The sequence below is a fragment of the Schistocerca cancellata genome, chromosome 2 (genome assembly GCF_023864275.1).
Source record: "Schistocerca cancellata isolate TAMUIC-IGC-003103 chromosome 2, iqSchCanc2.1, whole genome shotgun sequence".
In the NCBI taxonomy this organism is placed as follows: Eukaryota; Metazoa; Arthropoda; class Insecta; order Orthoptera; family Acrididae; genus Schistocerca; species Schistocerca cancellata.
The window spans coordinates 924,483,879-924,510,237 of NC_064627.1; the positions used below are offsets into that span (position 1 = coordinate 924,483,879).

General features: G+C 43.6%; 1 protein-coding gene across 1 annotated transcript in view; it reads right to left on the reverse strand.

Moving 5' to 3' along the window:
- Positions 1-18,730, reverse strand: part of LOC126159931 (uncharacterized) — a 48,512-nt gene extending 29,782 nt beyond the window's left edge. The window contains exons 1-2 of the mRNA XM_049916741.1: positions 18,236-18,730; positions 2,450-2,843 (exon numbers count right to left, since the gene is read on the reverse strand). Coding sequence (XP_049772698.1) covers positions 2,450-2,843; positions 18,236-18,730 — 889 coding nt within the window. The remainder of the gene's footprint in view (positions 1-2,449; positions 2,844-18,235) is intronic.
- Positions 18,731-26,359: the final 7,629 nt, after the last annotated feature.

Here is a 26,359-nt window from a genome sequence, read left to right on the forward strand (position 1 = left end):
AACTACCGGTCCCTGATTAATGGGAACTGCGTGATTCCTGCATAGACATCTTCTGCCACATACCTTTGGAAATCTACTAGGCACTTGCCAAAAAGTTGCCGAATACGCTGTTAAGCAGAGTGTGTAAGCGTATTGTCATATCGCTCGCTTAGTCGTGGAGTATCTTTGCGAGCGGCCGCTTTTCTGCAGAGTCGAGCACAGGACACGGAACTGTTGTGTTGTGGGTAGCTCTGCATGTGACAGGCATTGTTAGTACGGAAGTTGAAGTGTTGTTACAAGTGCTATTACAGTAAAGTGATGAAATATGGAAGTGATTCAGAGGAAAGTGCGTCAAGATGTAATTAAAAATGAGCAGTGCCACCGATAACGCCCTGCGTGTCGCATAGCATCAATCATCCGCGCCGTGTTCGGTCTCTCAGAATGAACTAATGTATATCAGCAAAAATTAGTTACCATAAAAGAGTGCAAACAAGAGCCAGTGTCTTGTTGCGAGCGTGAAAACGTGAGTTCGATCATCGCGTTTCCGCGCCGCGACGGTTACGCGCACGCTCGTACAAGTGAGAACTGAGAACTGAAAAATTAACTTTACGAACAGTGTTATATCATTACTAGTGTCAAGGAGGACTGGTACCAAAAGAAATCTGTGTATGCGTGGTGAGCGTAAGAACTTCCGTGCGATCATTCGGCTTCCGCATCAACAACAATCACCCGCGTCGTGTCGGTTACGCGTACGCTCGTCTGAGTGATATTGTGGACTGGTAACCATCCATTAATTGGGATAAACACTTATGAATTAGAATGTGAACAGTGCAAGATGCGATTTTCTTTTATGGTCTCAGAATATAATTGTTCATATCAGACGTCGAACAGTGTTGGGTTTTAACGTTGAGTGGCTCCCCTAAACCCGCCTGTATATTTCGATGGATAATTTCAGGCAAGCCAGCAGCAGTGTGGAGCAGAACAGTACGACCGCCGCGGGATTATCAGGTACGTGGTGTGGACAGGGCGCACGGTCATATCGAAACGACAACCAGTTTAAGGTATTCGACCCATTTGTACTCCTGGGCGTGTTACAACTGTCATAACGGTCTGGGTCATCAGTGTATGTTTCCCACTCTGATTCGCTTAACATCGCTCGCTTTCATTCATTCCGTTATCCTACTTTACAGGCACATTAATAAACGAAACGTAATTGAAGGTAGGCCTAGGTACAGGGAAAAATCGTTTCGATTCGTGACCAAATTCGGTGTTATTTTTGGGTAAATGCGGTGTTGTTTTTTGCAAATTCGGTGTTTTGTGCCAAATTTAATGTTGTTTTCTGGCAAATTCTGTGTTGTTTTTTAGACAAATTCATGTTTCACGTCAAATTCCTTATTTCTTGCCAGAATCTGTGTTGTTTTCGCCAAATTATGTGTTTTTGTTTCACCAAAAAAATGTTCAAATGTTTGTGAAGTCTAGACTTAACTGCTAAGTTCATCAGTCCCTAATCTTACACACTACTTAACCTAAATTATCCTAAGGACAAACACGCACACCCATGCCCGAGGGAGGACTCGAACCTCCGCCGGGACCAGCCGCACAGTCCATGACTGCAGCGCCCTCAGACCGCTCGGCTAATCGCGTGTGGCGTTGTTGCCCCAAGTTGGTGTTGTACCAAATTCTGGGTTTTCTTGACGAATTTAGCGTTGTTTTTTTAATTTGGTGTTTGTTTCTTTTCTGACAAATTTGGTGTTTATTTGGTGTGGTTAGTTTGTTTTTTCAAAAACAAGTGTTGTCTTTTTAAACAAATTTGATGTTTGTTGCCAAATCTATGTTGCTTTTACCAAATTCGATGTTGTTATTATGGCACATTTGGTGACTTTTTAGCGAAACTCGGTGCTACTGTTTCTTTACCGAATCTGGAGCCGCTTTTTAACCAAAAAATAAATTAGAAATTTCACAACACGTGGTAAAATTCGCCGATTTCACATTGTTGTTGTTGTTGTTGTTGTTGTTGTTGTGGTCTTCAGTCCTGAGACTGGTTTGATGCAGCTCTCCATGCTGCTCTATCCTGTGCAAGCTTCTTCATCTCCCAGTACCTACTGCAGCCTACATCCTTCTGAATCTGTTTAGTGTATTCATCTCTTGGTCTCCCTCTACGATTTTTACCCTCCACGCTGCCGTCCAATACTAAATTGGTGATCCGTCGATGTCTCAGAACATGTCCTACCAACCGATCCCTTCTTCTAGTCAAGTTGTGCCAAAACTCCTCTTCTCCCTAATTCTATTCAATACCTCATTAGTTTTCCTCAAAACCCGCTGGTTTCGCGTTATTTTTCGCCAAATTTTCGTGCGACTTAAGACAGCACATAAAGTACCGTATTTAAAACGAACAAACTGTGTCTTGCACTAGGTAGAAGCTGTCTCCAGTTTTTAAAGTAAACAAGTTAGTCGAGTGGGTATACCGTACCTAACAGGTCGCTGTCGTCGTCGTCGTCGTCTTCGTCCTCGTCGTCGAAGACGAGCCGCCTCCGAGCGCCTCTCCCTGCTCCCCGCTCGGACGAGTACCACTGCTCCATCGACTGATCCGGCGTCACCTGTTCGGGCGTCCTGTACTTGTCCAGCAGCGGGGACTCCTGCAGGTCCAGTGGCGGGGAGTCGTCCAGGAGGCTGATGGGCCGAGAGTCGAAGGACGGGGGCGGCCGGTCGAAGACGGGCAGCGCCGGCGCCGGCAGCTCGCCGGGCGGCGACTCGTCGAACACGTCCACCTGGGCCTCCTCCAGCGGACTCATCTGCGGGCCCGGCCGCAGCCGCGTCTTGTACCTGCGCCTCCTCTGCTTCAGCATCTCTCTTTCTGCGGCCAGCTGAAAATCGTTCGTTGCACTGTAGCAGTCGCGTCTAGTGCGACATCCGACGTGTGGAACACGACTCGCGCCTTCCCCCTTACACATTCTGCCCCCCCCCCCCCAAATCTATAAGTCCCTCCAGATCCTTGAGCGTCATGCACTCCGCCTCGCCTTCTGTATACGCCTCCCGTCGCCCACGCGGATCCTCTATGACCTCATTCCTTTCCCCCATCTGCTCCTACTCCTCGAACATAACCGCATACTCTACACCTCCCGCCGCCTTGATCCCCCTCACCCCCTGGTTGCTCCTCTCCTCTCCCGTCCCCGCCCCCTGCCACGTCTTCACTGTTGTGTCCCCCCTACCCTCCATCTCTGCATCCTTCATCTCTTTTCCGAAGGTGGCTTCCGTCAACTCCCCCTACTGTATGATGCCCTCTCTCCCTCCATTTATCCCTCCTATCAACTCTGATCCTCACTCCCCCTCCTTTCCTCTGTCCTTTTCCCGGGCTCCCTCTCCCCCCCTTCCATCCTCTTTTTTCCCCACCTACCCTCTCTCTGTCCCCCTTCTCTCCCCCGAGTCCTTTTGCATTTCCCTCCTCTGCCTTTTCCCATTCCCTCTCGCATCTGCCCTGCCCCTCCCCCCCCCCCCCCCTTATGAGTCCTCTCCCTCCTTTGGTCCCCCCCCCTTTCGGTTTTTCCTCTCCTCCCTCCTTGTTTTCCCCCTCATCTGTCCAGGTCCCCCCCCCCCCCCCATCAGCCCTTGGCTATGGAGTGTCATCTTTGTGCAGACATTTGCGTGCAGTGTTGCGAACGGACATCATACTGTCGCTGGGTGTGATTTTTTATCTCTTACGAACAGAAACCAGACTGTCGCCATGTTTTTAATTGTGTATCTCCTATGTTACTTGTCTGATTCGTGTGTATTTTATTAGCATTGCCAACCCTTTGCTTTATGTTTTAACTTTCCACAATTTCCCGCCGTTTTACAATTTAAGTCACCGTTTTATCGCCTGCTTTTATTGTTTCTTCTCTTCTTATTACGTTTTAAAAAGAGTGTAGGCTGTAGAGCAACGTACTAAGCCCCAACGTACTAAGCCCCTACGAGGGGAATCGAAATTCAATAAAGGAAAAAAATGAAACGCGTTTGTGAGTTAAAAGGCTGTAATGTATGTCACCTGTCGATACTGTGACATCTGTATTCTGCAACTTCTTTGACTTAAGATGCATGTAAATATTTCTATCATTCTATAACTTCATGTAATCAGAAATATTTTGTAAATTTCTTTTCTAAAAGTATGTTATTTTATGTTTTACGTCGACGACATTGTAATACATGGAACTGGTTCATCCTTAGGGAATGTAGTGTCTGTTACAGAAAAGCTGGTGAGAAGTCCCTCTGCAACAGAAAAGGTTTACGTGGAAACGTAAAAGGTATGTACACTACTGACCATTAAAATTGCTGCACCACGAAGATGAAGTGCTACACACGCGAAATTTAACCGACAGGAAGAAGATGCTGTGATATGCAAATGATTAGCTTTTCAGAGCATTCACACAAGGTTGGCGTCGGTGGCGACACCTGCAACGTGCTGACATGAGGAAAGTTTCCAACCGATTTCTCATACGCAAACAGCGGCTGACCGGCGTTGCCTGGTGAAACGTTCTTGTGATGCCTCGTGTAAGGAGGAGACATGGGTACCATCACGTTTCTGACTTTGATAAAGGTCGGATTGTAGCCTATCGCGACACTGCTGCTCGCGTTGGTCGCGATCCAATGACTGTTAGCAGAATATGGAATCGCTGGGTTCAGGAGGGTAATACGGAACGCCGTGCTGGATCCCAACGGCCTCGTATCACTAGCAGTCGAAATGACAGGCATCTTATCCGCATGGCTGTAACGGATCGTGCAGCCACGTCTCGATCCCTGAGTCAACAGACGGGGACGTTTGCGAGACAACAGCCATTTGCACGAACAGTTCGACGACGGTTGCAGCAGCACGGACTATCAGCTCGGAGACATTGGCTGCGGTTATCCTTGACGCTGCATCACAGATAGGAGCGCCTGCGATGGTGTACTCGACGACGAACCTGGGTGCACGAATGGCAAAACGTCATTTTTTCGGATGAATCCAAGATCTGTTTACAACATCATGATGATCACATCCGTGTTTGGCGACATCGCGGTGAACGCACATTGGAAGCGTGTATTCGTCATCGCCATATTGACGTATCACTCGGCATGATGTTATGGGGTGCCATTGGTTACACGTCTCGGTCACCTCTTCTTCGCATTGACGGCACTTTGAACAGTGGACGTTACATTTCAGATGTGTTACGACCCGTGGCTCTACCCTTCATTCGATCCCTGCGAAACCCTACATTTTAGCAGGATAATGCACGACCACATGTTACAGGTCCTGTACGGGTCTTTCTCGATACAGAAAATGTTCGACTGCTGCCATGGCCAGCACGTTCTCCGCATCTCTCACCAATTGAAAACGTCTGGTCAATGGTAGCCTAGCAACTGGCTCGTCACAATACGCCAGTCACTACTCTTGATGAACTGTGGTATCGTGTTGAAGCTGCATGGGCAGCTGTACCTGTACACGCCATACAAGCTCTGTTTGAGTCAATGCCCAGACGTATCAAGGCCGTTATTACGGCCAGAGGTGGTTGTTCTGGGTACTGATTTCTCGGGATCTATGCACCAAAATTGCGTGAAAATGTAATCACATGTCACTTCTAGTATAATATATTTGTCCAATGAATACCCGTTTATCATCTGCATTTCTTCTTGGCGTAGCAATTTTAATGGCCAATAGTGTATATGTCCGCTAATCTTTTCTGCTCCTGTCCATCTTCCCTAGGGCGGCAGATGCTGTACCACTTTGTAGTTTATCTCTCCCTACCATTGAGTACGAAGTTGTACACTACAGGGTAAGTGTCAAGTAATGCAAGAACTCTTTGTGGCAAGATACAGGGGAGAGTCGTGCAGTATCACCTGGCTTAAAATAATGGCCAATGTTCTGATTTCACTTTCCGCCTCCAAATGGCAGAAGCGTACAGAAAGCAGAAGCAAGCTTCTGTACCCATGTGTACTGGAGTCAATCCGACTACCTCTCTTCAGTGCTTTGTCTGCCCTGCGTGCTTAATTGTTTTGCTGTAGCTTTTACTGCATGAAGATATTTTCACGCCTGTGGTACCCGCTTATAAGCTACATAATTCGTTCGTCTTGTTTCTCCTGTGATATCTTTACGTTTCACGTACAATATGACTGTCGGTGTTCGAAGACAAATTGGTTGTATAATTGCGGATAATTTAGATATGTTTCAGCTTCAAAGGAATACGGGATATTTTTAACTAATCTGTTGTACCCTATATCCTGGATGATGGTTAATAACCGAAACCGGTAGATGACTAATGATACAATAAACAAGTGCTGGTTAAAATGCATTTTATAAAATACTTTATGGCTGTTGAACCTAACCTTATGGAAACATTATAAAAAGGTGATTTTTGTTTAGATTTGTGGATTGCGAGTTCCTGCCCATTGTGTGAGCCCCTGACATAGTTGCATCTCTGACCGATTACATTTTTTATATTGTTTTGTGTTTCGGAAATACACGAGGTGGCAAGTTAGCTGAGGGAAATACATTCAAAAACAGTGAAGTGAAGAATATGATGATAATTCCATAAATTTTAACATGACTTAACAATGGCTTTAAATGTAATCCCCAACTGCATTACAGTGCACATTAACAGAAAGAGTAAATGTGCATAGATTGCCAAGCTTAATTGTGAAATAATACGGTTACAAACTGAAATCAGAGCCTTCCACAAGCAAAAAGACATTCCAAAGTGGCAAATATAAAAACTGTACGTAAAGTCAGTAATCAGATTCATCCTATTCATTTCTTGGATCTTACATAATGTTAACACGACAGCCATAGAAAGAAAATTCAGTCTCCTAGGTCAGAAATAACATATCATCATACCGACAATCCTAACACTTCAAAATTAATTCTATGGTAGAAAAGTAGTAAATTCTACCAGCATTTTATCTGATGAAGCTGAACATGGGTTACTGGATAAAGATGTGAAATACAACAGTGTACCTAAACTCAATGACAAGCACCAAAGAATTAGCCGCCAGCATGAAAATTTCATGTGCCATATCCAAACTAAATCCAAGCGAACAAAATATTGTATTCAAAAGCCAAAAACATTATTGCAAGAAACCTATGATCATCACACAATTCTGGGACAACTGATTAAAACATACACACTAACAATAATAAGAAACTTACAGATAGTAAAACCCTTGTTGAAAGGCAGGTAAGAATAAGACTGTAGTAGTCGTGTATGAGGATGATTATGTAAGCGTAACATTACAATTTTTTCATCAAAATAATACAAAACACCTTAACACTAACACTACATCTGAATAATATCAAACTTAGTTTAGGAAATTAAGAATTCCGACTACCTTTTTTCAGATGCTGATGTCTGAAACAGTTAAACACGAACCACTCACACCTAAACTAAGATTTCGGTCAAAAATCGGGCTCAGTATTTCTCATTGTTAATTCAAGGAACTATCCCGTGTATTACTTGTCTAAAAAGCTTAAAGATATCCTCGGCAACTTTTACACCTTTGAAAACAACTTTTCCATCAGTAACCCTCAAAGAACTTATTAATGACACCACTGATCTGCGTATGCCATGCGACGCCAGATTTGCAGGAGTGGACACTGTGAACCTGTGCCCAAATGGAACTGCTCATGATACGACTGAAACAGTAGTATGCAGTTTATTGAAAAACAAAGAGCTTTATGAGGAAAAAATACCGGAACTCATAGCGATTTTAGAATGAATTGTAGCTCATAACTACTCATTCAACAAGGAAGTCTATATGCAGCCAATGTTTAACAGTGGGGAGCAGCCTTCCAGGCCATTTACCTTTTAGTTACGTTAATCATTTGAAGATTAAATTCTTCAGTGCCAATACTCACGAATTCGTTGGTTGGGGGAGGGGGAAGATGGGGTGGAGGGGGGGGAGGCGGTTGGTGCAGTGGAGGGGGGGGGGAGAGGACGTTGGCGGAGTGCAGATTAAGGTCATCATTTCCTTGTTCAAGCGGTAATCCATCTGACATCAGCGTGAAATTTGATCGAATTTTTATGTAAGTGTGGTAAAATCTAGGCTCTCAAAGCGATATTGATGCCACAAATAAGCAGTCGCTTAGAGAAGGGAAAAAAAATTTGGTTGGTGCATACGTTCGTGGCGTTTTTGTTTTGCGTGTTGATATTCCGGTCGCTGTGAGTTTCTTTATCGATTGTCATTTTTTATTTGTATTCCACTGCTGCAGTTTGAGTTTAAATATTATCACTTTGTCATTTGGAGATAGTGGATGGAGCTATGGACGCTAGAAAATGGCGTGCGAAGTGGATAAATCGGAACATTTCCATTATATCGCCTGTTTGAGTTCAGCAGATGGAAGACAGCAGCGGAGGCAGCCAGAAACACTTGCGAAATGTATGGGGACAGTGCTATTGGACAGAGCACGGCAAGAAAAATGGTTTTCTCATTTTGAGGAGGATCGTTTTGACATTAGTAACTCTTCATGTTCAGGAAGACCGTCGGTGTTGGATGAAGATGATTTAAACGCATTAATCCATAATGATCCACGGCAGTGTACTCGAGAACTGGCAAATTGGATGAACTGTGATCATTCCACCATAGTGCGACATTTGTAAGCATGCTGTAAGCCAAAATCACAGAAAATCGGGTGGTGCCCATATGTGCATCTCTGCTTGCTCGTCACCCGTCACCAACTAGCTCGTGAACAACATCGACCATTCCGATCCTGTACAGTTTCTGGTGACGAGAAATGGTGTCCTTATGCTAACATAAGGAACAGAAAGGAATGGATGAGCCCAAACAAAGCAGCAACGCCCCGTACAAAGACCTTCACGCATCCGCGAAAGATAATGTTATGTATCTGATGCAACAGCGACGGTGTACTGTGCAGCGAATTGCTTCCCCGTGGTGTAAGCACCACTCCAGGCATTTATTGTCAACAACTGAGACCTCTTGCAGACGCAGTCCAAGAACAACAACCAGGGAGATTGCGTGAAGTGATGTTACTCCATCATAATGCTCGGCCGCCTTCTGCTAGTCTGACAAAAACACTATACAGGAGTTGGGAAGACATTCCGCATCCACCTTATTCCCCTTATCTTGCGCCCTCAGATTTTCACCTTTTCCGCTCTCTACCGAACAATCTTCAAGGAACTTCCTTTCCGGATGAAAATGCGCCCCAAACATTGCTCGACGAGTTCTTCGCCTCAAAACCACGTGATTTATACAGTCGCGAAATAGAAAAGCTACCCCAGCTTTGGCAGACTGTTGTAAAGAGTGAAGGAGAATATGTTATTGACGACTGAAGTATCTGTTATGTGTATCTGTTGTGTTTATTAAAGTTAGAACCATTAAGGTCTGGCTTCCATTGCAGTGCAGAGGAACTTCTAAAAATGTAAAATGTGTTGCGGCAGGAAAAAGGGTTAACACCATCCAAAACTAAGTAAAAAACAGGGCGGAAGAGGGATGACCAGCGCTGCTGGCGGAGCATGTACAGTGGGTCAGCTCCCAAGTCCTCAATTGGTGGAAATCAGCAGAAGTCACAAGGCTTCGGCCATCAGTCATTTGTTTATGGTTATAACCGTGTTAGTTAACTGACAGTAGTGTGTGAGATAGCCATTCTCGTCTGCCTGTATTACTATGTTGTACTGTGATCTGTTTCGTTCTGTTTCCTTTCCGTGTGATAGGTGAACATAACTGCTGCTGTTGGTCGTCCTCATACTGCTGCCATCTCCCGAGTGTGCCTTGCAGCTGTGAATACTCTGTCACGGTCAGCTACATCGCCCGATCCCTCCCCAATCGGTAATGTGAGGTGTTATAAGGCCCGCATCAGGACTCCACCTCTACTACCCACCAATCTGCGGAAACTGAACGCTCATGTGCAAGCGACATGGGATGGAGTATCAAAGGAGTACATCCGAGACTTGTAAAAGTCTACACCACGACGTCTGAAAGCTCATATTTACGATCACGGAGAACTGATGTCATATTAACATTTTCTGGCTGTGTAGCGCAATAAATGTTGGTCCTTTATACTCGAACGAGTAATCATTTTGTATGGATAGTACCATCTACCTGACTGCCAACAATGATCGCAATGCACCTTGTCCTTGTAGGTGAGGCTCGTTTTATGACAAACCTAAATTGGGATGGTTGCATGCGGGTTTGAACTGTCGTCCTCCATAATGCATGTCCAGTGTGCTAACTACTGGCAATAATTGTTGACATTGCCGGAGCATTTGATTATCTCTGGCAGCCAGCAATGCTTCAGAGGTTAAGACATCTGGAGTACCGCAATCACTGTACAACGGTTTCCTTGACTACTGTGAAGACCGAATAGTCGAATGGCAGATGGACAGTCGGAAAGTAATTAAAAGAATTACCAAAGGCTGTCCTGGAACATAACAATCGAACCCCTTCTACAACTTCTGGATGGGGATGACAGGTCAGACGGAATTGTCGCCTACGCAGATGACCTATTAGTTGTAGTCACTGCAAACAACAGGGCCCAGTTAGAAGAGAAAGCCAGCAGAATACTACAGACAATTACACAATGGTGTCACAAAAATCGTGATAGCCGAAAACAAAACAACATACACATTACTGAGGATCACTCCAAAGGAATCCTTCTGTTAAACTTAGGGACACAAACATCAAACGAGCGCACGTTACGCGTTATCTGGAGTACACATAGATGAAAACTTGAATTTCCATGAACACATAAAGTACACAAACTGATGACGCTAAATTCAAAACAGTACCGACTACCTCTACCAGTCATACGGACATACCACTGTGCGCTCTTCGAATCAGTACTCAGCTTCGCAGCTAGCACATGGGCACAAAGACTGAACCTGGTCACCAATAGAGCATCGGTCAGACGAGGGCAAAGAAATGTCCTGCTTAGGCTATTTGGAGCCTTCAGCACCATCTCAGTGGATGCACTGTTGTGGTGCTCGGAATATGCCCCATAGATGTTGTTGTTGTGGTATTCAGTCCTGAGACTGGTTTGATGCAGCTCTCCATGCTACTCTATCCTGTGCAAGCTTCATCTCCCAGTACCTACTGCAACCTACATCTTTCTGAATCTGCTTAGTGTATTCATCTCTTGGTCTCCCCCTACGATTTTTTACCATCCACGCTGCCCTCCAATACTAAATTGGTGATCCCTTGATGCCTCAGAACATGTCCTACCAACCGATCCCTTCTTCTGGTCAAGTTGTGCCACAAACTTCTCTTCTCCCCAATCCTATTCAATACTTCCTCATTAGTTATGTGATCTACCCATCTAATCTTCAGCATTCTTCTGTAGCACCACATTTCGAAAGCTTGTATTCTCTTCTTGTCCAAACTATTTACCGTCCATGTTTCGCTTCCATACATGGCTACACTCCATACAAATACTTTCAGAAATGACTTCCTGACACTTAAATCTATACTCGATGTTAACAAATTTCTCTTCTTCAGAAACGCTTTCCTTGCCATTGCCAGTCTACATTTTATATCCTCTCTACTTCTACCATCATCAGTTATTTTGCTCCCCAAATAGCAAAACTCCTTTACTACTTTAAGTGTCTCATTTCCTAATCTAATACCCTCAACATCACCCGACTTAATTCGACTACATTCCATTATCCTCGTTTTGCTTTTGTTGATGTTCATCTTATATCCTCCCTTCAAGACACTATCCATTCCGTTCAACTGCTCTTCCAAGTCCTTTGCTGTCTCTGACAGAATTACAATGTCATCGGCGAACCTCAACGTTTTTATTTCTTCTCCATGGATTTTAATACCTACTCCAAATTTTTCTTTTGTTTCCTTTACTGCTTGCTCAATATACAGATTGAATAGCATCGGGGAGAGGCTACAACCCTGTCTTACTCCCTTCCCAACCACTGCTTCTCTTTCATGCCCCTCGACTCTTATAACTGCCATCTGGTTTCTATACAAATTGTAAATAGCCTGTCGCTCCCTGTATTTTACCCCTGCCACCTTTAGAATTTGAAAGAGAGTATTCCAGTCAACATTGTCAAAAGCTTTCTCTAAGTCTACAAATGCTAGGAACGTAGGTTTGCCTTTCCTTAATCTTTCTTCTAAGATAAGTCGTAAGGTCAGTATTGCCTCACGTGTTCCAGTATTTCTACGGAATCCAAACTGATCTTCCCCAAGGTCGGCTTCTACTAGTTTGTCCATTCGTCTGTAAAGAATTTGCGTTAGTATTTTGCAGCTGTGGCTTATTAACCTGATTGTTCGGTAATTTTCACATCTGTCCACGCCTGCTTTCTTTGGGATTGGAATTATTATATTCTTCTTGAAGTCTGAGGGTATTTCGCCTGTTTCATACATCTTGCTCACCAGATGGTAGAGTTTTGTCAGGACTGGCTCTCCCAAGGCCGTCAGTAGTTCCAATGGAATGTTGTCTACTCCGGGGGCCTTGTTTCGACTCAGGTCTTTCAGTGCTCTGTCAAACTCTTCACGCAGTATCGTATCTCCCATTTCATCTTCATCTACATCCTCTTCCATTTCCATAATATTGTCCTCAAGTGCATCGCCCTTGTATAGACCCTCTATATACTCCTTCCACCTTTCTGCTTTCCCTTCTTTGCTTAGAACTGGGTTTCCATCTGAGCTCTTGATGTTCATACAAGTGGTTCTCTTATCTCCAAAGGTCTCTTTAATTTTCCTGTAGGCAGTATCTATCTTACCCCTAGTGAGATAAGCCACTACATCCTTACATTTGTCCTCTAGCCATCCCTGCTTAGCCATTTTGCACTTCCTGTCGATCTCATTTTTGAGACGTTTGTGTTCCTTTTTGCCTGCTTCTCTTACTGCATTTTTGTATTTTCTCCTTTCATCAATGAAATTCAGTATCTCTTCTGTTACCCAAGGATTTCTACTAGCCCTCTTCTTTTTACCTACTTGATCCTCTGCTGCCTTCACTACTTCATCCCTCAAAGCTACCCATTCTTCTTCTACTTTATTTCTTTCCCCCATTCCTGTCAATTGTTCCCTTATGCTCTCCCTGAAACTCTCGACAACCTCTGGTTCTTTCAGTTTATCCAGGTCCCATCTCCTTAAATTCCCACCTTTTTGCAGTTTCTTCAGTTTTAATCTACAGGTCATAACCAATAAATTGTGGTCAGAGTCCACATCTGCCCCTGGAAATGTCTTACAATTTAAAACCTGGTTCCTAAATCTCTGTCTTACCATTATATAATCTATCTGATACCTTTTAGCCCCATAGATATCACGATCAAATACAGAGCTGCAAGGTACTGGTTAAAGATAGGGAGACTATATAAGGTACACAGAATAGCTGGTGTACCAATACAGACGACACGTCACCTTAAAAGTTGGGGTTTGGATACATGGCAAGGTGAGTGGGATGTAACTGATACGGGACGTGGACTGCACGACTTCCTCCCTGACGTCAGGGAGCGGTTGAGAATGAAACATATACACTCCTGGAAATTGAAATAAGAACACCGTGAATTCATTGTCCCAGGATGGGGAAACTTTATTAACACATTCCTGGGGTCAGATACATCACATGATCACACTGACAGAACCACAGGCACATAGACACAGGCAACAGAGCATGCACAATGTCGCCACTAGTACAGTGTATATCCACCTTTCGCAGCAATGCAGGCTGCTATTCTCCCATGGAGACGATCGTAGAGATGCTGGATGTAGTCCTGTGGAACGGCTTGCCATGCCATTTCCACCTGGCACCTCAGTTGGACCAGCGTTCGTGCTGGACGTGCAGACCGCGTGAGACGACGCTTCATCCAGTCCCAAACATGCTCAATGGGGGACAGATCCGGAGATCTTGCTGGCCAGGGTAGTTGACTTACACCTTCTAGAGCACGTTGGGTGGCACGGGATACATGCGGACGTGCATTGTCCTGTTGGAACAGCAAGTTCCCTTGTCGGTCTAGGAATGGTAGAACGATGGGTTCGATGATGGTTTGGATGTACCGTGCACTATTCAGTGTCCCCTCGACGATCACCAGTGGTGTACGGCCAGTGTAGGAGATCGCTCCCCACACCATGATGCCGGGTGTTGGCCCTGTGTGCCTCGGTCGTATGCAGTCCTGATTGTGGCGCTCACCTGCACGGCGCCAAACACGCATACGACCATCATTGGCACCAAGGCAGAAGCGACTCGCATCGCTGAAGACGACACGTCTCTATTCGTCCCTCCATTCACGCCTGTCGCGGCACCACTGGAGGCGTGCTGCACGATGTTGCGGCGTGAGCGGAAGACGGCCTAACGGTGTGCGGGACCGTAGCCCAGCTTCATGGAGACGGTTGCGAATGGTCCTCGCCGATACCCCAGGAGCAACAGTGTCCCTAATTTGCTGGGAAGTGGCGGTGCGGTCCCCTACGGCACTGCGTAGGATCCTACGGTCTTGGCGTGCATCCGTGCGTCGCTGCGGTCCGGTCCCAGGCCGACGGGCACGTGCACCTTCCGCCGACCACTGGCGACAACATCGATGTACTGTGGAGACCTCACGCCCCACGTGTTGAGCAATTCGGCGGTACGTCCACCCGGCCTCCCGCATGCCCACTATACACCCTCGCTCAAAGTCCGTCAACTGCACATACGGTTCACGTCCACGCTGTCGCGGCATGCTACCAGTGTTAAAGACTGCGATGGAGCTCCGTATGCCACGGCAAACTGGCTGACACTGACGGCGGCGGTGCACAAATCCTGCGCAGCTAGCGCCATTCGACGGCCAACACCGCGGTTCCTGGCGTGTCCGCTGTGCCGTGCGTGTGATCATTGCTTGTACAGCCCTCTCGCAGTGTCCGGAGCAAGTATGGTGGGTCTGACACACCGGTGTCAATGTGTTCTTTTTTCCATTTCCAGGAGTGTATATCCCACAGCGGTATGGTACATTTCTTAACCGGACACGGACCTCATCCCACGCACTGAAACCCTGAGACTGACGCAGACACCTATATGCACATGCAGGGAAGAAGATTCCCCAGAACACACTGTCTTTTTCTGGGGGCAATACGTGAACAATAGACATACACAACACTTACACTACAGAGAAAAAGACATAGATATATACACAGCAATAAGAGGGGAAGAACCACGGGCACAGTTAAACGTGTTGACAAACAGTATACCAAAAACAACACACGAAGAGCACCTGCAGACACGACATAACAGACATGTCTATGTGCAACGTAACAACAAGCTCCAGAGGGTGGACAGCGAAAAGTCACAATGAGGCGTAACAGGAGGAGGAAGACGAGACGTGACAGTAAATAAGCATAAGGAGCTGGAGATCTAGCCAAGAAATCACCCAATGCTGTACGAGGATGGGCACCGAAAGTTAATACATAGGACTAGTAATAAATAGGATTAGTAATACTATTTCGCCACTAATAACCATTTGTGTGTGTGTGTGTGTGTGTGTGGTTCTGTATGTGTGTGATTGGCGGTCAACAGCTGAAACAAATCATACTGAGGTAGTCACCGTCAGTCACAATCGGTAAAGGTACTAACAAATCTCTCCTCTATCCTATCATCTTTTTATACACTTCTCTTAGTATATACTGGGTGATCAAAATGTCAGTATAAATTTGAAAACTGAATAAATCACGGAATAATGTAGATAGACAGGTACAAATTGACACACATGCTTGGAATGAGATGGGGTTTTATTAGAACGAAAGAACAGAAACGTTCAAAAAATGTCCGACAGATGGCGCTTCATCTGATCAGATTAGCAATGATTAGCATAACAAAGTAAGACAAAGCAAAGATGATGTTCTTTACAGGAAATGCTCAATATGTCCATCATCATTCCTGGAATAGCTGTAATCGAGGAATAATGTTGTGAACAGCACTGTAAAGCATGTCCGGAGTTATGGTGAGGCATTGGCGTCGGATGTTGTCTTTCAGCATCCCTAGAGATGTCGGTCGATCACGATACACTTGCGACTTCAGGTAACCCCAAAGCCAACAATCGCACGGACTGAGTCTGGGGAACTGGGAGGCCAAGCATGACGAAAGTGGCGGCTGAGCACACGATCATCACCAAACGACGCGCGCAACAGATCTTCCACGCGTCTAGCAATATGGGGTGTTTTTTTTATTTGTTCTAATAAAACCCCATGTCATTCCAAGCATGTGTGTCAATTTTTACCTGTCTATCTACGTTATTCCGTGGTTTATTAAGTTTTCAAACTTATACTGACTTTTTGATCACCCGGTATGTACTAAGAAGTGTATAAAAAGATGACAGGATATAGGAGAGATTTGTTAGTACCTTTACCGATTGGGACTGATTTTGTACGGATAGCATCGGAGGGTACGCCTAAGTGGCAACCAAACAGTAGTGTATGGAATGCCGGTGCGACGTGCGACTGCACGAGCGCTGATTTCCCCGTGCATAGATGAACCCGTTACAGTCTCCATTTCTTCCTGAACTGTCTCAGCACCATTACGCCTTGAGCTCGGTCTATCGTCTAAACAACCCGTGGCTTCGAACTTCGAAATCATTCTCGCCACAGCTGCATTTGTCAACGGACCTTTACCCGTTCGAATCCCCTTCCTATGTCGATAGGATCGTAAGGCTGAACTAGCACATTCCCCATTCTGATAATACAGCTTCACTAAAATCGCCTTTTCAGGTAACGTCTACACGCTGTGACTGCTGGCGCATCTGGCTCTCTCTCAGTACAGCCCCTTCTATACACGATTGTCATGCGCACTCACTGATGTTTTGTTGTCCAGCGCCATCTGTCGGACATTTTGTGAACTTTTTTTTGTTCTAATAAAACCCCATGTCATTCCAAGCATGTGTGTCAATTTTTACCTGTCTATCTACATTATTCCGTGGTTTATTAAGTTTTCAAATTTATACTGACTTTTTGACCACCGGATATATATAGACGGTTATTACAAATGATTGAAGCGGTTTCACAGCTCTACAATAACTTTATTATTTGAGATATTTTCACAATGCTTTGCACACACATACAAAAACTCAAAAAGTTTTTTTAAGCACTCACAAATGTTCGATATGTGCCCCTTTAGTGATTCGGCAGACATCAAGCCGATAATCAAGTTCGTCCCACACTCGGCGCGGCATGTCCCCATCAATGAGTTCGAAAGCATCATTGATGCGAGCTCGCAGTTCTGGCACGTTTCTTGGTAGAGGAGGTTTAAACACTGAATCTTTCACATAACCCCACAGAAAGAAATCGCATGGGGTTAAGTCGGGAGAGCGTGGAGGCCATGACATGAATTGCTGATCATGGTCTCCACCACGACCGATCCATCGGTTTTCCAATCTCCTGTTTAAGAAATGCCGAACATCATGATGGAAGTGCGGTGGAGCACCATCCTGTTGAAAGATGAAGTCGGCGCTGTCGGTCTCCAGTTGTGGCATGAGCCAATTTTCCGCGGGCTACGCGTGAAACTTGCCCGCACGCGTTCAACCGTTTCTTCGCTCACTGCAGGCCGACCCGTTGATTTCCCCTTACAGAGGCATCCAGAAGCTTTAAACTGCGCATACCATCGCCGAATGGAGTTAGCAGTTGGTGGATCTTTGTTGAACTTCGTCCTGAAGTATCGTTGCACTGTTATAACTGACTGATGTGAGTGCGTTTCCAGCTCGACATACGCTTTCTCGGCTCCTGTCGCCATTTTGTCTCACTGCGCTCTCGAGCGCTCTGGCGGCAGAAACCTGAAGTGCGGCTTCAGCCGAACAAAACTTTATGAGTTTTTCTACGTATCTGTAGTGTGTCGTGACCATATGTCAATGAATGGAGCTACAGTGAATTTATGAAATCGCTTCAATCATTTGTAATAGTCCTATATATATATATATATATATATATATATATATATATATATATATATATATATATATATATATATATGTATATATATATATATATATATATATATATATCAACCGTAAATTATTGCTATTTTGAAAAGCATTATTCTTTCTAAATGTTGTAGATATGTAAAACAAAACAAAAGAAAACTGCAAAAAAAAGAAAAACGAAAATTGTAAGATGTAGGACCTGGTTTAAAACATCAGGTAACAGGTCTATAATTTGGCAATAAATAAATAACAATTGTGTCACCTCGCTCGGTCTCAGAGAAAATGAACCAGTTGAACTGTCCGTACGTCGTCCACCGACGTTATCCGAGTACAGAGGAAAGGAACATTTCAGTACGTCGTACATTCCTCACTGTAGAAGTTTTTGTAGGTGTTAGCGAAGAGGCGAGACTCACCCTGGCTTCGGCAGCGGCGTACGGCTGGTAGGCCTCGAGCCTGCTGCGCCGCCACGCGTCTGCGATGCCGACGGCGGCGTGCCACTGCGCCTCGTTCGTGATCTCCGCCCTGGCCCTCGCCAGCAGGTTGTCCATCTGCGCCCGGAGCATCATGTCGCGCTCCTCCATCAGCATCTCCTCAACGGCCTCCAGCGTCATGTTGTACTCCTCGCGCTTCTCCTGGAACTCGCGGATCTGCATCTCCCGCTGGACCGCCATCATCCTCTTGCGGTAGTCGGCGGCCGCCTCGACCCTCTCGACCTGCTCCAGCCAGCGCTGCTCCGTCGCCGCGCGCCTCCGCTCGCCCACGCGCCGCAGCTGCTCGTCCGGCGTGTCCGGGTGGGCCGCGAGCGACGCCGCCCACTGGGCGCGCAGCGCCGCGCGCGCCGCCGCCTCCACGTCCGACTCCCCGGACATCAGCATCCCGCGCAGGTCCTCAGGCTCCCCCTCGAGCATCTCGAACGCCGGGCACGGCGCCGGAGCGCACGGCGCCGGGGGGCACGGCGGCGGGCGGCACGGGGGCGGAGACGGGGAGCGCGCCCGCGCGCACGGCGGAGGCGGTGACGGGGAGCGCGCGCACGGCGGAGGCGGAGACGGCGACCTCTGCACGCGTTTCGCGTTAACAGGCAGGCCGGTTGCATTACGACAGTGAAAAATAGTTATTTAAGGCTTTGTTTGTGTGGAACTTGGAAAAAAAAATTATTATTATTAAATTTGTGTGAAATCTTACGGGACTGTCGTGTACATAGTTCCGCGTAGTCAGCACGTACACAACTTTCCCACTAGAGCGCGCCCCGCTAAGCACAACAGCGCAGGCGCAGCGCTCGTCCGTCTCCGCACTACGAGATGGCGCTGCCGTAGAGACGGACCAAATTCTGCTTCCGCCGATCCGCGTATTAATATGTAACACAGCCAATGCGATTGCTGCTAACGTAGAACCTTTTCTCCCGCTGCGCCGCCACGCGTCGACGATGCCGACACATAGGCACGTAGGACCTTTTCTCCTCTTGGACCACACTCGCGCAGTGATACGTGAACGCGCGAGGTACGAGGGCTATCCACAAAGTACATTACGTTTTCGTTTGTGTCCGTTAGGAGCGGGGCTAGCGCGGCCGTCTTGGTGTCACGGCATTCCGCCGCTCAGTCGGCATCCTGCCGTGCTAGTGAGAGGTTCGTGCTGTACTCCGTTGAGTTACTGTGACAGTTTGAAATGTCAGCGTTAATTGAAAATGCCGCAAAGTGTGAAGTGCGTGCTGTAATAAGGTTTCTGACTGCAAAAAACTGTACACCTATAGAAACTAACGTTCACGACGAAGAGCGAAGTGGAAGACCCAGCATAGTGACTGCCGAACTTGTCGAAAAAGTCGATGCCGTGGTCCGTGAAAACCGTAATTTCACAATAACGGAACTCTCTATGAGTTTTCCACAAATTTCACAAAGTTTGTTGCACGAAATCATTACCGAAAAGCTTGGTTACCACAAGTTTTGTGCAAGATGGATACCAAAAATCTTGACAGAGATTCACAAAAATCAGCGATTGGCTGCTGCGTTAACGTTTTTGGACGCTTACGAGAAAGATGGTGACTCATTACTCGATCGCATCGTTACTGGTGACGAAACATGGGTTGAGCATGTGAACTGCGAGACAAAATTGCAGTCAATGCAGTGGGGGCACACAAATTCCCCCCAAAAACCCAAGAAATGCATGCAGTCAATGTCGGCAAGGAAGGTGATGGCGACTGTCTTTTGGGACAGAAAAGGTGTGATTTTTGTGGATTTCCTGGAAAGAGGCACTACAATAAGCTCTCAAAGGTATTGCCAAACTCTGCACAACCTCAGAAGAGCAATACAAAACAACCGCAGGGGAAAGTTGGACTCTAAGATCTTGCTGATTCACGACAACGCCCAGGCCCACATGGCAAATGCCACTCGTCAAGTTCTCGAATCTTTTAAGTGGGAGTTGTTTCCTCATCCGCCGTACAGTCCCGACCTGGCACCGAGCGACTTCCACTTATTCCCAACAATGAAGAAGTGGTTGGCTATGCAGCGTTTTGATGTCGACGCACAGCTACAAGAAGAGCTGGTTGAAGGCGCAGGCGGCCGAATTTTACGACGAAGGAAATTCCAAGCTCGTCCATCGCTACGATAAGTGCCTTCATTTAAATGGCAACTATGTAGAAAAGTAGTATTTAAGTGTGGCTTTCATCTGTATATAATTTTAAAAAATTCCAATACTTTATTTATTTTTAATTCCAAAACTTAATGTACTTTGTGGATAGCCCTCGTATTATAACGAGTGTACAGAACTCCGATTAGTCGGTCTGCATTTGTCTGTACCAGTCTATAGTCAAATTTCAGTCTGCGCCTAATAAAATTACCGTATTCCTGTACACAGCCATGAAGATAAATGTATAGACACTTTTCTCAAGTATCAGAGATATATGTGAGAATAAGATTAACGTACCAATACCAAAGAAACTTCAGATTGTCAATTGTAAATAGCATCCAGAACCAAGTTAAGTAATTTTCATGCTTGTTATTATTTTAATAAATGTGTGGGAAAATTAATCAAGTTCTGTTTAAAGTTCGTCACCATCAATCTGCTGCTCTAAGCGTGCAAGTGGCATTTCTATCGTCTGACCTATCGGCAGAAGATAAACATGCCACGATAAGACCACGATACATATTGCCGACACTCGCCTACTTCGTTAGAGCGAGAAGTCAAATAATCTGATGGTGTGTGTACTGAAGGTCTTACAGTACGCACACTACAGGGACTTAACTGCTATGGTCATCAGCCCCTAAGCTTACACACTACTTAATCTAAATTATCCTAAGGACAAACACACACACCAACGCCCGAGGGAGCACTCGAGCCTCCACCAGGACCAGCAGCATAGTCTGTGACTGCAGCACCTCAGACCGCTCGGCTAATCCCATGTAGCCGGAACTTGGGCTCTCTACAGCAGTTGTTGCCCATCTTTCTGAGACAACAAGCTTTGGGTGCAATCAGGTATTAGATACCAAACCTTCTCCCACCACACCATTGTCAATGGAAATGAGCGTATGGCATCGTTGGCCAGGACGCCACATCTAGGGAATTCTGCCGCCAACTCCAAGTAATATTTCAGTTGACGCCACATTGGGCGACTTGCGCGCTGGTGGTGAGGATGAAATGATGACCAGGACAACATGACGTCTGGTCCACAAGTGAAGAAAATCTCCAAGCCGGCCGGGCATTGAACCCGGGCCCTCTGTATGGGAGGTGAGCACTGTACCACCCAGCTAAGCAGGCGGACACCATTATCAATATTAATGCCTAACTAAACTTCACAATCAAAAAATTTCTAAAATAACTAAAGATGAAAGATGTCTAGTTTTTGTATATGTTCTGTTAAACCATGAACTAATGAGCCATTGAGATAATTAGTACTGTTTCCTTCAAACAGCTTCCCTTTATAGAATGGCGCATCAGTAAACTGCATATGCTACCTACAATTCCTTCCCAGAAAAGACTAACTCTCGTATCACAAATCGATATCACGCCATGGGCATCAAAAATGGCAATAGAATTGCAAGTTTTCTTCAGACACCGATAGGGGTCGTGGAGGATCTGGCAGACCCGATGGTGTTTGCCCATTCCCCAGCGACTCCGTGCTGTGAGCATCCCTTGCCACTGCAATACAGCATAGCTGATGGCAGCCGCACAGGTCCCTCGTGATCAGAACAACTTCTCTATGTGATGCTAGGTGGACACTGTAGACAGGGGGCCATTTTGAAATGTCTAACGTTTTCTCCATCCGGTGTCAGTATGAAAGGTAGGTTGAAATTTTTTAACTACTATAACACCCTTACTTATAAATCAATTTTATTCAATTTGTGTCATTAGAAAGATAAAAGGACCAACTATATCACTAAACTACAAAAATGCTGCAACTGTGCATATAAATATGTGCAAGTCTGTAATTAAAGTCTTTTTCAAAATTTTTTATAAACTTCATGTATTTTTTTCTCCAAATCACAAGTTCCACCATTTTAAATTTTGTCTCAAAAAATTCCTGTTGTCATACATTTCAAAATAAAAAAATCAGAAGGGTGTTTGTTCTGTTCAAAGATTTAAAACAGAAATAACATAAATAATAATAATCACGTTTCATTTTGTGACTCTTACCTAGTGGTCACAAATGATGATCAGTTCTTATAAAACACAGTCATAAAATTCTAAAAGGCATTCATTCTTTCACACAAGTTTTCAATGGACAATATTATGTCGAATTCAAAAGTAAATAAATGACCAGTAACTGTGCTTGCACTAGGAGCAGGCAAAGTCATTAGAATGTTTTCATAAGGTATCCAGCAAACATCAGTGTGAAGTGGCAATGAATAACTTGAGGAAGGGCCACTTGGACTCATGAACTTGACTTTTTCATCTCTGTGTTCTTCACTTATCTCTTGAATTTTTCCAAGCCACCACTGGTTATCGTAGATAGCTGTGATAAATTTTTTTTCTTTAATTGTGTTAGAGGCAGTGTTTTGAATTCCAAGAGCAACTTGAATGAATTTAGTAGATGATGAAACACGCTTTATCAGCAACTTGTTTTCATTCAGTGGTTTGAAAAAAATGATTCGCTCTTGTCCCAGGAATGGTAGAACCAGTCTCATATCGTTTTTGTAACATGTTTGTGAACTTTGTTATCTCCTCTGTTGTAACATAAAAGGTTTCTGTTCCCGGAACATGAGTTTTGGCAAATGTAAACAGATAGTTTAGACTTAAAATGTGACTTTCATATGGACGCTGTAAACTTGTTCTTGTTGCTAAAAGTTTAATAGTATCATAAACTCCATCACATGCAGTTTTGCCATGACTAGTGGCAAAAAATTCCATCCTGCAGTTACTCCATGATCTTGCTTGTGATGGCACAAATTTAAAAAGTTCTAAAAGTTTTTATATTGTGAAGAACTGCCATCACTGAAGTATATAACACGCTGGATGTGTGGTAATTGTTCCATTATATAAGTGAGAGCAGTTTTCTGGAAAACATAGAATGTGTTGGTATCATGCTGGAAACAGTCACTTATACAGCATAATGACATTGACAATGCAGTCATCTGTTTTAAAGTACACCACAAAAGGATGAAGGGTGACTTGAATGGTCTGCCAGTGAAATCCTTGTGCAGCATCCTGAAGCAAACAGGAATAGTTCTCTGCAAAATCCACCATGATGATGCATGTAGTATCAGGGAAGGTTTCTTTGCTTGATTTTAAGTAGTGACTCTGAGACTTTGATACATAATGATTTTGTGTTAAATTTTGAAGTTTTTGCATGAGATACTCAACAAATTCATCAGTCGTCTTCATCAATGTCCCAAGTGTAGGTCGATCAGTTTGTATCCATTGTTTGAATACAACATTTTCACAATCTTGTAAGGACTCCAGCTCCATTAAAAAATTGTGCAGTTCATATTCATCAGGACACCAAGAACAGCGATGCAGCACGCACTCCTCATTTTCCAGACTGCACACAAGTTTCTGTAGAAGTTCAGTGTACGGTTATTTCACATAAGCAGCATGCATTAACAGTTTTATGTTTTGATGATACGTGCATACACCTATGTTATGCATTCCACGACTGTTTACAGTAACACATTGCTTTGACGTAAGTTCACAAAATTTAGTAAAACCAATTTTATCTTCAGGATATTTTTCTCTGGAAGCTAAGTATACGTCTTTCAGATTATGTAAAATTAGCCATTTTGTCTTATACACTCTTTTGCCATTTTCTGAAGGGACAGACAGACAGTCTTTTTTATTAGCAGAAATGCGACTTATATCATCCACAGAGTGAAAATTCTGGACACGTTTTTCCACATTCTTACCTATTCTGTTTCCCACTTTATAATTCCCTTTTGACAAAATACCACCTTTTTTCAGCAGTAGCCTCGATTTCTTTACCATATATTCGGTAGTGGTAAAAACATTCGGATTTTTTCTGTACTCCATGAAGTTGGTGCTAAGGTAAGTATTTGCAGTTTTTCTTTAACAGAGCTTTTGCTGAATATCTCTTTAAGTTTTTGCACTGCCAGTTTCTTCAGACACATTTTTCACTGGAACATGTAGCACTTCTGATGCTGTTTGTTGGAATTTTAAAGCTAAGCGACGTTACTGGGGTCGAATGTATTCTGGACACCTGTCTTGAACTCTCTTGGTAAATTTAAATGGTGAAATTTCAAGTAATTCACAACTTTCATTAACTTTTTGAAGAGCTGTAGATTGATCTGGTATATATTCTTCATCTTCAACTTCACATTCATCCATCCCTGGAAGGTTATCCCCCATAGGAGATAAAATGTCCTTACGGCATGTTATGCACAGCTTAGTACCTGGAATAAGTCCAAGGGTTTTATATTTCCTTGCCATGGTTAAAGAAATAGGTTTCAAAGATTCCGTAGCAGTCTTTTTACCATGCTTCTTAAAAGGGTCACAGCAAATACTTTGTCTGTCTTCAAATGTTCCCAAATAGAGCCTTTTGTGAGAAGAACAAACAGTCTCAATATTTTCGCAGGTGTTTCTTAGCTTCAATAATTCAATATCAGCTTGATTCCGGCTTGACATATCTATTAAATCAAGCTCTTCACTGCTGTTACTTTTCTCCTGACACACAACTGCTGACACAAAACATAAAGAACATTTGTTTTCCATTATGATTTTTAATCAACTGTGTATGTTGCAGAAAAGAACTGTACCGTTTGAAACTTTTTATTGTTCTCTAATTAGTCAAGAATGTACTATGAAGAATCTGTAAACAGGAAATGAGAATCAGTTAATGACCACTTTATTATATGATCTCTAATATTCCCATTATGGAACAAATTTATATTACAGTTCAACCCCTCAATATGGAACCCTTCGATATGTACAACCCCTCAATATTATATTCAACCCCTCAACTTGATAGTGTGATGTATTTTATAACAGTCAATCAGATGCTACTTTAGGAGCATTGTAAGATTCATAATACATAAAATGTCTGATTGTGGACTTGAATTATATTTATTATAATTTTTTTTATTTTATTTGAATTATCGTATATAAGTAATAAATATAACACAAATAAGAAATATTTTTGTTTAAATTCTGTGAAAACGAACAATTGAAATTAAAGGAAAAAGAATTTGTCCAATCCATACATCGTTGCACAGCAAAGTAGTACTGTTAACGTCTTAATGGCCTTTAAAACGAATACCTAAGTTTAACTTTCAACTGTCAATAACAAAATCAATGACAAAGATAATTAATAATTATTTATTTATTACTTGGTTACATATTGTCAAAATTGAGTGCATTAATGATTGGTTTGAAAGTTTTATATATTTCAAGTATATAAATTATGTTTAATAAATAAATTAATATACAAATCTCGACTTTTTATTTATAATTAAATTGACGATATCATATAGTGAATAAATAATAATTTAAAGAGTAACAACTAATTATAAAAAAACCTTCAAAATGGAGTTATAAATATGACTAACTTATAATTTAATGTATTTTTAAATGAACTATCATTCATCATAATATAATTTTGCATGAAACAAAATTATTTATTACTAATAAAGAATAATAATATTTACATGAATATATCATTATATCTAATGATAACTGATATAAAAAACTAGTAAAAAAATGTTAAATAAAATAGGTGATCTTTTTTCAGTCATTATAATATCTGACAAATAAAATTTACTAAAACATCTGATAACAAGCCATAATTAAACAATGCATATACTGCAACTACCGTTTATAGGTTATAATATGATTAAGTGGTCTAGCATTGCTTCATAAAAATTATACAACATCATAGGGCACCGCATTATGTTGAAAAAAAGCAACCCATTGCGCTTATGGAAGTTAAATTATGTCTCCCTGGTTATACATTGCTGTGCAACTATGCATGGATTAGACAAATTCTTTTTCTTTTTAATTTCAATTGTTCCTTTTCACTATCTCATACTGAGGGGCTCTGTTTCCCAAACATTATCATATTAAGAAAATTTAAAAAGGGAAATGGATAGGTTAAAGATATA